Here is an 11,835-nt window from a genome sequence, read left to right on the forward strand (position 1 = left end):
TGGTAGAATTCGGGCTAGTCTAACAGAAGTCGGCAAATATTAGCCTCCGTAGCAGGCTTATAGAACTGGTGGTTTGGTGGTCTTCGGCTGTTTTCTGATTAGCCTCCGTAGCAGGCTTATAGAACTGGGGGTTTGGTGGTCTTCGGCTGTTTTCTGATTAGCCTCCGTAGCAGGCTTATAGAACTGGGGGTTTGGTGGTCTTCGGCTGTTTTCTGATTAGCCTCCGTAGCAGGCTTATAGAACTGGGGGTTTGGTGGTCTTCGGCTGTTTTTTCATTAGCCCAGTTCTAAAAACGGTGGTACTTCAACCAGGCCGGCTATGTTGTCTACATGCAACCAGAAAATAGCAAAATAGCACATAAAAGCTCCCAAAGACCCTGAAGACCCCCAAAACCCCCAGTTTTTGGTATGCTATGCCGAGGCTACTAGGGTCCTGACCAGTGGAAGGGCTGCTAGAATGGTACCAGGATACATTAAAAAATTCCTTTCCATCAATACTATGGCCTGACATAACTGTTACAGCAATTCATGCAGAGTATCTGACAACATTATAATTTTGCTCAAATAAAAATTGACACATGTTTCAGTATAACTAAAGTTTCAAAATCTGTGTAATGTTCATTTATTACATTAAGATAAAAGACTACTATTTAACAACAACTATGGAATAAACACCTAAATCTAAGGTGTTAAAATGCTAAAAACTTACATTATAATATAATTGCAATTGACATCACATTTTCCTACCCCCATTCTTGCAACTAACAGTAATATGGCACTGCAGGTTAGGGGGCTGCAAAATTTTTACAGCTACATCAGAAATCAGAGCTATAAGAAGACAGGATTATTTTCACTGCTAAAACTAAATCCAGTTAAACTATTTTGCTAATGATCACAGTCATAGTTGTTAAAAGCTATTTTAACTCAATCACTAAAAGCTATATCTCTGAACCGTCTAAAATTCAAATTGCACATCTTTTGCCGACGTAAATCTATAAGAATTAAAAATTACTGACTTTCGGGTCATGTTAACTTAGCATAAGTTACTCTCAATCATAAAATTTGTTACTGCCCAGGCAGAATTTGGTGCTCTTCTTTCCTGATAAAATACAGTTTTCATGAAAATGTGCATCTGTGACAGAATTGTGTTCCCTTTGCGCAAAAAAGTTGATAGAATCTCTTGGTTGCATTCAACACCAAATGGAGTGTTTTGTGCATTTGTAGAATAACTATACAAAACTATAAATGTAGTTGTGGTTTTTGCCAAAACATTTGGTCAGTCATAGTCAATCAAACAATGAAATACCAATTGCTGAATGTGGTTGTAACACATTATTTCATGTTTGCTTGAAAGTTCATCTGCGTTTGTAGGTCAGTCTTTGTACACGTAGAAAGAACCAAGCTGTTGACCATACTGGAAAGAAATTGGTCACATTTGTCACAGTCATAAATTTCATAAAAACAGCAATCTTTTTTCAGCATAGAGTCAACAGTTCAATTCTTTAAACAACAATCTATTGTCATGAAAGTTTATCTTTCATGTTTAAAGTTAAAACTTTTGGTCCAACACAAAACATTCTCTCACCTAGAGCTCTCAACCAGTCACTCTCGTCTTCCCAAGAGTTGACGTCACACTTCAAAGAAGCCACGTGACAAGCCTCACTGGGTCAGTCTACAGAGGAAGACCAGAGTGACTGGTCAAAAGCTCTAGGCGAGAGAACTTTTTGTGTTGGACCAAAAGTTTTAACTTTAGACAATCTATTGTAGTGTTTTGCTACATCAATGTTAAATTCTGCAAAGCGAGCACCTAATTCTGCCTGGATTCTTTGTTCTGTATTCACACGGACACAGAGGACTGCATTTAATTTGGAGTTGCCACGATATTTCACCGTCTACCCAGAATTCTTCCTGTCCAGCAAAAAGAACACGGCAGCAGCTTCGTCAGACACCCTCGGAATGTCGCGGTTGTCATGGCAACTTCACTGGTAACCATGGCAATGTTATTTCTTCTTCTTGTCTGTCGTCTTGACTTCTTTTCGTTCCTTGCGCCGCTGCCGTTTTTCTTCTCGAGCGCGCTCTCTTGAGGAGACTGAGGAGTAGAGCTTGTAGCCAGCAAGACCTGGAGAGGGGTGGGAGGAGGAATGACACATTGAAGAATTGAAGAAGAAATAAAACCAAATATTTCCATAAACTAGAAAGGTAGTATTTGTAAAGCACATACATAATGTTTACCTTCACATGGATAGCCCAACAAACTACTGCTCTGTTTATTCTTACTCCAACACATTCATATATATATATATATATATGGGGACCAGCCCATCTAAACTAGAATGGTGTCCAGCCTTGTTAGCTTTGGTTCGCTCCCCATGAGTAGCGGATCTTGGGGAGCGGACCAAAGCTAACAAGGCTGGACTCCAGACTACCTCTAAACCTGTCCTGCTACTTGCTACATAATGTACTGTATGAAGCTTACCTATGATTAGAAGTATGATGGCTGCTGGTATAATGAATAGCCTGTTGTCGAAGGCGTGCTCTAGTGGAGCATCAGGCCCAGAACCACTCAAATCTACCATCTTCTGTACAGGGGGGTGTCTGCAAAATGAAATAGTAGACGTTAGATTTACTCAAAGCACTGCTTACGTAACAAAGCACACTGCTAGGCAGGTTTGCAAACAAATAGCTTACTGAGCAGAAAACAGGTAAACAGGTTTCCCTGTATAATTAAACAAGGCTACCTAGACCCATCTCACCTGTAACAGCTGTTAATGCTGCTTCACTTAAAAAGAAAGGTGACCATAACTTCCATAATTTCCGAGACATTAGACAACAACATAGACAACTTGTCTTATAGGCAAGGGAAGAACAGAGACTAAACAGATCGTTGTGTATCAAGGTGTCCCACGTGTATTACATAACATCTGGGGGTCTCAAAATGTTCACCCCAAAAACCGCCGGTGTTAAAAATCGTTTATCGTTTGAAGACAACAACACACCGCTTGCTTGAAGAAACTACAACAAGCCCAGATGTTTACAGATCGTTCTCTAACCAAGACGAAGAAGGTGAATTCGGTCCAACCCACCTGTACCAGCTGGTAGGACTTTAAAGCTTCCGCCTACTCTCAGGTGACCCGAACTGTCCCCTCTACTCCCACGTAAGACAACAACACTTAAGTGAAGATCGTAGGGCCAAGTCAGTTGTAAGGTGGCTGATCTTGTGTCTAAGAAATGCTGAGGAGACTTGAGGTGTTGTAAGACACGATGGCAAGGTGTGTGGACGCCGGCCGGCCACGTCAGGTGTGGGAACCTCAGGTGAGGACAGGTGGGCTTCGAACTCTGAACCCTTTAAACAAACACCGCATCCAAACGCATTAAAAACAGCACGGATTTGACAGAATGAATACTAGTCTGAAATAAAGGCTATTTTAGTTTTAGTATTTTAATATACAAATATATTATATAGAAATAGAACAATTTTAATCCGTGAAAATGCTATTATCATATATTTTTGTTCTTCACTTGCGTTTGATTGATAAGAAAGAATCGAGCATCCTGGGTAAGGAATAGTCCACTCGTCCTATAGGAGACCAATTTTTGATAAATATATCAAATTAGATACAAAAGCACTATAACATCAACAGAAAATAAATGTTATATATACTAAATAAGATGTGTATTACATTGTAAAAATTTGTCTAGTGTTAGTCTTTCTAGTTTATGTATTATTTTAATGATTTTGGTGTTCTATTCCGACACCCCTATTTTAGAAATGTACGGAGCCGATCCAATTACCAGCTGTGCTAGAGAGAAAAGAGGTATTTTCTGCGAATTCGGTCAAATTTCTCAGCCCTAACGCATGATCGTGGCTAAAACGCTATAGCAAACCCGAGTTAAGTATACAGCGAAGTGTTATACGGGTTGGTCTTGCCTTTTTCCTTCGTTTTAGAGAAGAAATAAGCGAATTTTTGCGATGTCGCCATGTCGTATTTAGGTTAGCCTTTCGTTCACTTCCGGCCGACTCAGTCTTTGTACACAAAAAAACTGGCGAACAAAAATTCGGGCCCAGAACCTTAAATTCCCGCGAATTCTCGCACCAGAGATTGCAGATAAGGTAAGAATGTGTTAGTGTCAAGCATAAGTAGGGTTGTAGTCAAAGAGGTTGTGTTTTTGTTGGTGTTTTCTTGTTGTTAATCGCCTTATGTGTTGGTGTAATCAGGACGTCTTTGTGTGCTGTGACAGCGGCCCTTTGATGCAAGCCGCCCTGAAGTGGTGTTCTTATAATCTTTTTCCCGTTCTGGAGTAGATTTCTGGACATTATTTTCAGGAGAAGACTTTTTAGATGAATTTTAGAAGAGATACATGTTGTACTGACACCCTTATGATGAGAGTTTTCATTATGAATTATGTCACGGCCTCCCTACGATTTAGTATGATTTTTAAGTGTGTGAAGTATTGATTGAAGTCCTTACCATAATTTTTCTCTCAATTGTTAGTTTTATGTTTATGATTATGTAAAAAGGCAGTATTTCATAGTAGAAGAATTGGATATATGACGTGTGATAGGATATAAAAAGGAGGAAGTTAAGCTAAAATGATTGACATGTAATTATTTACATATATGACACTTTATATTGCTTGTCATTTTTGTACACTTTTTGGGATTGATGAATGAAGAACACATTTTTGCTGATTTGTCAGAATAGACTGGAGCAGAAACTTTAGTATGTATTGCTTTTTTACTATTCAGTTTAAACTGTTTTTACATGAATATGTGAAGCACAACATAAACATAACATAACATATAATCCATTTAAAAATATACTATGACAAGTAACACATGAATTTTGTACTTATTAATACTAGTAGATAAAACAATATCATGACTATCTTGTCTAATTCCAGGAAAATTTTGCTGCAGTACTCCACGCGTGAGTTAGGGGGCACCCACCCGAGCCTGTCAGCTGAAGGAAGATGGAGGGAATGAGAGAGAGCCCTTTAGACGATGCCAGTATTAACCTGGTGGACATGGAGAGTCTGCCCAGTCTGGAGAAAGGAGCTGAATCTCTTGGTTAGTCTTTCTTGACTAAATTCATGAATTGTTGTGAATCACTATTGAGTCATCATGATGCTCCTTTGTTTGGGTTCTAGTATGACTCAGTTTCACTTACCATGTACTGTCAACAAAACATATCCTCCTAAACATAACCTCTGGCCTCCAAAAAATTATTGTATAAGACATCATGTTAACTTTATTTGCTACCTTTTGATATTAAATTAGTCAAGTTATATTTATGTATCAGGGTATCTCCCCCTGTATAGGGTGGTAGTACCCTGACCTATATACAGGCTGAAGATGATACAAAGGTATTTATGTAAGTTATATATGTATATGTCTGTATATTTTGTTTGATATTACCGCAGGCAAGCCTTCTTATCCCGAAGATGGTATCAAGGTGATAAATTTCACTGTTTTTCTGATAGGAAAACAAGATATAGTTTCCTGGCATTCCTAACTTCTGTTCTGCCCCCCTCCCCCCATAGATCTTGTCATGGGTGACCAAGAATCCAACTCAGCGACAGACGAGGAGATCGACGTCGTCTCCTGTGAGGAACAGCGGCTGACCTTGAACTTCTCGACCTCTGACGACGCCATGGAGATGGGCGGCGACTCCAACACTGACCAATCAGGCGACGGCAGGGATTCTTCCAACCAATCAAAATCAAGCGCGGACGATTGCAATAAGAACCCAGCCCCTCTCGATTACTCAAAAACAAGCGACTTGGCGAAGCTCGGTAAAAACGAAAACCAATCGTCGGAAAATACCGAACGCCACAGGCCGTCAAACTCTTCTGCAGACAATCTTGAGCCGGCAGACAGCAATACAGACTTAGAAAGAAGTTCTTTTAACCACGCCAGGACTCTGAACAGCTTTGGGTTAGGAGATGTGGCAACGAATAACCTAAATAGAGGCGCGGAGACCAGAGAGAAGACTTGTAAAGCGTTAGACATGGTAGTGAGAGCGAAACAGGAGAGAAGGGAGGATGGAGTTGGGAGATCGAATCTGGGAAACAGTCACGATTATAGTAGACAGGAGAGGGAAGAAGTAAGCAGCAGGCATCAGAGAGAGAATAACAACGTGTATGAACCGAATCACGCGTTCAGTTCTGTTGGTGGGCTGCGGGAAAGGAATGTTGTGGAATTTCGGAATCTGTTGTACAGCGCGAGTCGTCGGGGAGATCGGGTTACGTCATGTGACCAGGACGGCGAATCGCACGCGTCCGGAATCAGGGTGAAAATGGAGTCTTCCCAGAATGCCGCAGGGCGAGGGTTCTGGCAGGTGGCGGAAGAGGAGGAGAGGCTGGACCGTCCGTTTGATGACGTGGGGGAGGGAGAGGGGCCTGGGGACCGTACAGTAGTGAAGGCAGAGGGAGGGCGGGCACAGGAGGAGTCGAGTGTCAGGGATTCAGTAACCTTGTCTCAACGGTAGGGAACTTTCTGTTTGATAGCCTCGTAATTTTTTGCTGAACATTTGATATTTATTTTTTGAGCAACCTTTGAAGATTTTGTTGCTTGTTTTGCACATGTGATGTATCGCAACTGTTGACAGGAATTAAACTACAAAACTTGTGTTAGTACAAGCTCCTCAAGTGTTGTTTTCAGTTTTTTGAAAAACACAGATACATGTACTATGCATAGAATATGACAGGTATTTTTGTATACTCCATTATTTCTTTGTGTGCATTTGGTCGGACCATCCACATAAAACTAGCATTAGACATGGTTTCTGAATTGATCTTTGAATTTCTGTAAATCTCTAGTTTGAAGTCTTGCCCTGAGCAGTATGATAAACTGTTAAGTGTCAGTTAAAAATTTGATACAGTACTTATCCTGACTTTGCCTTGTATTTCCTGTATCTCCTGGTGAATTCGCATTGTATTTCTGCTGACAGATTGGAGCATGCAGCTGACCAATGGCAGAGCTGTCCCCTGGCGGAAAGCAGCCCTCGAGCCGTAACCACGGATACGGGGCGTCGGAGCCCGGTGTGGGAGAGCAGTGCATGGGGAGGGGAGGGCGAGAGCTGGGAGAGCTGGGACGTGCCATTCCAGAGCGAGGGGACGCAGGATAGCGTGCGGGTCCTGCCGGTGTGGGCTTCACCGAACAGGGAGGAGAACTGTCCCAGGTTAGATAGCATGTTTTTTTACACACTGTAGTGTGCATAGTCCAGTGGATAATGTTAGCTACCCTGCCTCTGGACTAAGAGGTTGGGAGTTCAAATCCTGACTGTTGTTGCTCACCCGACATGCACGCTACTGTGAAGGGTCACAGTCCCTGGTCCACTGTTCATTGTGCTTGTCGAAAAAAGCTTGGTTCCCCGATACAATGAACCGGTAAATACTGTACATAGCGTCTGTCCTCTCTGTCACAACCAGTAGAAGATTTATAGCTCTTGAGTGAGCTAAAACGAGATGACTTTCTTCACTTATGTTTTTAACCTTCTCCCTGCTACTGAACCCGTAAACATGATTTTAATGTCCTACCTATGTTTAACTGTGAAGTAACAAATCTGTTCTGTTCTGTAATTTTAATGCACAGGACTCCAGGAAGAGTAGTAAGAAACTGTTGTTTTATCCGTGAGTAATAGAGTTACTTATAAACATACATTTTGTAAACATATGTTCCAGGTTTGCCCCGTTGAGTCCCGGCTCCTCTGCGAGTTCAGACCTGGACGTGGTCAGCATCGACGACTCTGGAGACTCCCGGCCTCAGGAGAACAGCATCACTGTGGGCTGGAGAAACAACGACCTGCTCAGTCCACTGCCTAACCATGTAAGGTTCACACTTACACTCACTTACACTCTCACACACTTACACTATCACACTTACACTATCACACTTAGTAGTTTACACTCACTGTGGGCTGGAGAAACAACGACCTGCTCAGTCCACTGCCTAACCATGTAAGTGTCATCTACATTATCGGACTTTACTGTCCAAGCTCCATCCCTAACCATGTAGTTAGGGTCACACACACACAGCCCCCTTCCTAACCGTGTAAGAGTCATGCTTACATGTAGTTATGCTGTTTGAAGTGAAAACTTTTGTTCCAACACAAAGAAATGTTTAGCTTTTGACCAGTCACTCTGGTCTTCCTCAGTAGACTGACCCCTTGAGACTTGCCACATGTGTTCTGTCAACACTGGGTCAAAGGTACACGTATCTGGTAGACACTCGGCCCACTTTTTGGTGGTCACTTAGTTTTTCCCATTGATATGTACTAGTGTATGTTCTGTCATATTTTTGTCTAAATAAAATACTTTATCATATTCTGAAACATTATCTCAAAAACCTGTTTTTCTCTGCTCCTTCAGCAAGCAGATGTAGAGACTGACCTCTCAGTGGACGTTCTGACCCCTGACCCCATGCTGACCTCTCACCCCCACCGGAAGACCAATGACAGAGCCCAGACTCCAGAGGCCATTGACCTGACCTCAGATGACAGCGAGATCGAGATCGTCTCTGAACCACGACCTCACGGAAGGTTTGTTTGTTTGTTATGTTTTTCAGAAGGAAAACATTGTTTTTGCTCTGTTTCCTCTTCTTCTCCAAACCAGTAAGGTCAATGACCTGAACCAGATGTCTGTCACCATGGTAACTGGTATTGGGTTGCATCATGTTGCAATTTTATAGCAGGAGGGATTCAGACTCCTGTATGACCATATATATGAATGTATTTGAGTAAGAATTAACAGAGCAGACCATATGCGAAAGTAAACATTATACATTTGCTTTGCAAACGTTACCTTTCTAGTATTATGTTTTAGTGTCATTCAGTCTTACATGTACTTGAAAGGCCTTTGTTCGTTTTTTTGCAGGAGTAGCCAAAGGCACAGAGGTGAAGAGGGCAGAGGTCATCACCATGGCAACAGTGACCAGACTACACCCATTGTTGTAGACCTGACTGGCTCTGATGAAGGTGTTTTAACTACAAGCAATTTCTATTTTATATATAGATTTAAATTCAGTGTGTTAGCATATTGTTAATAGTATATAATAATACTGTTAATATTGTTAGTATCAAATTGAAGAGCATATATAGATCTTTCTTTACTGTTAGTATTAATCATTTTTACATTTCTCTTATACTGTTATACAGTTGTACTGATATTTGACTTTATCAGATTTTAGAAATCCACAATATCATTCATAAAATCTTTTTACTCAAAGCATTCAATCTTAAGATATAGGGGTTTTCTTTTACACAACCAGTCTTGTCTCACCTTACTCTATGTTTCGGTGTCTATCAGACACCGTCCTCAGAGCTTCTGACTGGAGTGCTGCTTCTTGCCACTATATGTAGCCAGTATAGGTGGTGCTTTTGCAGTGAGAACACAATCCCAAATGTGGCTGAGTAGATAATATTATGTTTGTTTTCCCCCACAGAAGCTGCAGCCAGTCCCCGTAACCCCCCCTCCTCCCACCTGCCAGACCGAAGCTTCATGTTGGGCCTCAGCGACGTCCCAGGATCCGCCAGTTCCCATCCTCACCACCGCGAACCGTGTTCCAACAACGCCCAACGCGGGACGTCCCACCGCCACGGGGGCAACCACGGGGCCTCCCCCCGCCCGCAAGTCCCAGGTGCATTTCTTCTTTATTTTGATACTCTTTAGCCAAAAGGCTAATCTTTCAGGGTTTATGCCAGAAAAACACATTGACAAAATACATGCATAATGACAAGGTGGGTAAAACCGAGATAAATACAAACAAGACAAGTTAGTGATCTATAAATTACCAGAATCTACCTGTACAGTGAATGAAGTTTTGAACTACATCAAAAACATTTCAGTTTTGTAGGTGTGAAAGTGATGTGGACTCTCGAAGTAGTAAGGAACACAGGGGACTGTCATTGAGATGCTATAGCCCTACTATGTTAGAGAGAGATGATAACAGTACTTTTTTTACTTTTTGCTGTTTGTTTTTGGTAGCGTCGTCCCAGCGAGTCCAGCACTTCCACCACCACAGCCCTCGCCCGATCCAGCCTCGTGTCCACCGGCCGTCGTGCCAGTACCAGTCCTCTCGTCCGGTTTGCCACTCTTCCCCGAACCCCCACGGGACTTCACGGCCGCACGTACACTCTCCGTCGTGTCTCGTGCACCGGCGGCCGTTCGGGAGCAGCCCGGGAGGGGGGTCGCACGGACACGCGTTCCGACATCTTCCATCGTGCCGGTTCCAGAGTTCGCCCAGGCTTGACCCACCCGTGGAGCCGTGTGAACAGGTCGAAGGTCATGACCTGACCTGTGATGACCCTGAAGCCTGTTCGCAGGCTGACACACCGTGTGAAGACCAGCCTCCATGTGATAACGGTCAGTGTTTTGTGTTTACTTTTGCACACATACACACACGTGTGCACACACTCAGTCCCATAGTTGTGAGCTGTAGGGACAGTGTGTCCACCTTCACGAAAGGAAAACATGTTGCTTTTGCTCTTCTTCTTCTCCAAAGACACAAGGTCAATGCCCTAGATCAGATGGCTGTGACTGTAGACCATACACCCTGTGGTGTTGGACTACATTGTTTACGTTTTGGTGTCTATCAGAGTCTTTCAGACACCTTCCTCAGAGCTTCTGACTAAAGTTCTGCTTCTCGCTGATACATGTAGCCGATGAAGGTGGCTGTCAGAAGCTCTGAGGAAGGTGATAGACACAGAGACATAAGAAAGGTAAGACAGTATCGGTTGTGTAAAAGAACTGTTCATTGAGTGTTTCCTGATCTCTCCTTTCAGCTGGAGATGGCCACGATCGTTGCTCGCCCGCGGTGGGAGTTCGTGGGCAGTGCAGCCATCGGCACACGGTGTGCTGCAGCAGACACCCTGTGGTGTTGGGTTACATGATGTCTAACCGATGTCTAACTGTTTCCCTTGCAGCTGGTGATGGCCACGATCATTGCTTAACTTGTACTGTAGTGTGTTAGGCTTGACAGGATTTGAACCTGGGACCTCTTGGTTATAACGGATGTCTGTCTAACCAATGTCTAACTGTTTCCCTTGCAGCTGGTGATGGTCATGATCGTTGTTCCCCTGCGGTGGGAGTTCGGGGACAGTGCAGTCATCGCCACACCGTGTGCTGCAGTCGGCTGTCCTGTTCACGGCTCCAGAACCCGCCGCCATGCAGACTGCACCGACACCACTGCCAGTGTGCCGGTAGGAGGATCTGGATGAGAAAATCTGTCTGATATTGACATTTGCTCTCATTTTTTAGCACATCATTTAATACTTGGAATGAAGAGTTAATGAAATAACCCCCAAAATAAACTTTTGTAGTGCTGCCAATAAATAGCTAGAACCAGCCTACAATACATACATGCAACTGCATCAGCAACATCAAAGTATTGCCTCACATATATCAGTATGGGATCGTGTTGACTCAACTTACCACATAAAATAACCAGAAAATTGACTTTGAAAATCTAGTTGTACTTTGGGCCTAACTTGTGTTCAAGGCACTGTACAGATAGTAGACACTGTTCTCAAAACATGTATTGTCCTAGAATTGAAAGTTGTTCCAAGTTTCAAGTAATCAGTAGGACTTAAAACTTTACTTCTGAATCATTGGTAACAGTAGTCCGTAAAGAATGCCTAACTCCTGTATTAGTACTTCCTTAGGTGTTTTTTTAGAGTTTTAAATTATTCTGTAAAAGAATGGCTAACTTCTGTATTGTGTCTTCCTTAGGTTGTCAGAGTCTTAAAGAAATGCCTGATGTCTTCCGTCTTGTTCCTTCCCCAGGTTGCCAGAGCCGGTCCCATGTCCACCACCACCACCACTTCCTCCCCCGCCCGGT

The 11,835-nt window shown here is 42.8% G+C and overlaps 1 protein-coding gene and 1 long non-coding RNA gene across 2 annotated transcripts in view; one reads left to right on the forward strand and one right to left on the reverse strand.

Moving 5' to 3' along the window:
* Nucleotides 1-2,032: 2,032 nt before the first annotated feature.
* Nucleotides 2,033-2,601, reverse strand: LOC109468943. The gene is made up of 2 exons (XR_002140160.1): nt 2,476-2,601; nt 2,033-2,118 (listed from the first exon to the last, which is right to left on the reverse strand). It is a non-coding gene; the product is annotated as an uncharacterized LOC109468943 (long non-coding RNA).
* A 6,847-nt stretch (nt 2,602-9,448) lies between these two features.
* The window catches only part of LOC109468931 (E3 ubiquitin-protein ligase Arkadia-like), a 23,981-nt gene continuing 21,594 nt past the window's right edge, over nt 9,449-11,835 (forward strand). Inside the window, 4 exon segments of the mRNA XM_019767311.1 lie at nt 9,449-9,636; nt 9,984-10,361; nt 10,620-10,631; nt 11,048-11,197. Of these exon segments, the coding sequence (XP_019622870.1) occupies nt 9,498-9,636; nt 9,984-10,361; nt 10,620-10,631; nt 11,048-11,197 (679 nt within the window). The 5' untranslated portion in view covers nt 9,449-9,497.

Source organism: Branchiostoma belcheri, unplaced genomic scaffold, assembly GCF_001625305.1.
Source record: "Branchiostoma belcheri isolate BF01 breed outbred unplaced genomic scaffold, Haploidv18h27 scaffold2, whole genome shotgun sequence".
NCBI lineage: Eukaryota > Metazoa > Chordata > Leptocardii > Amphioxiformes > Branchiostomatidae > Branchiostoma > Branchiostoma belcheri.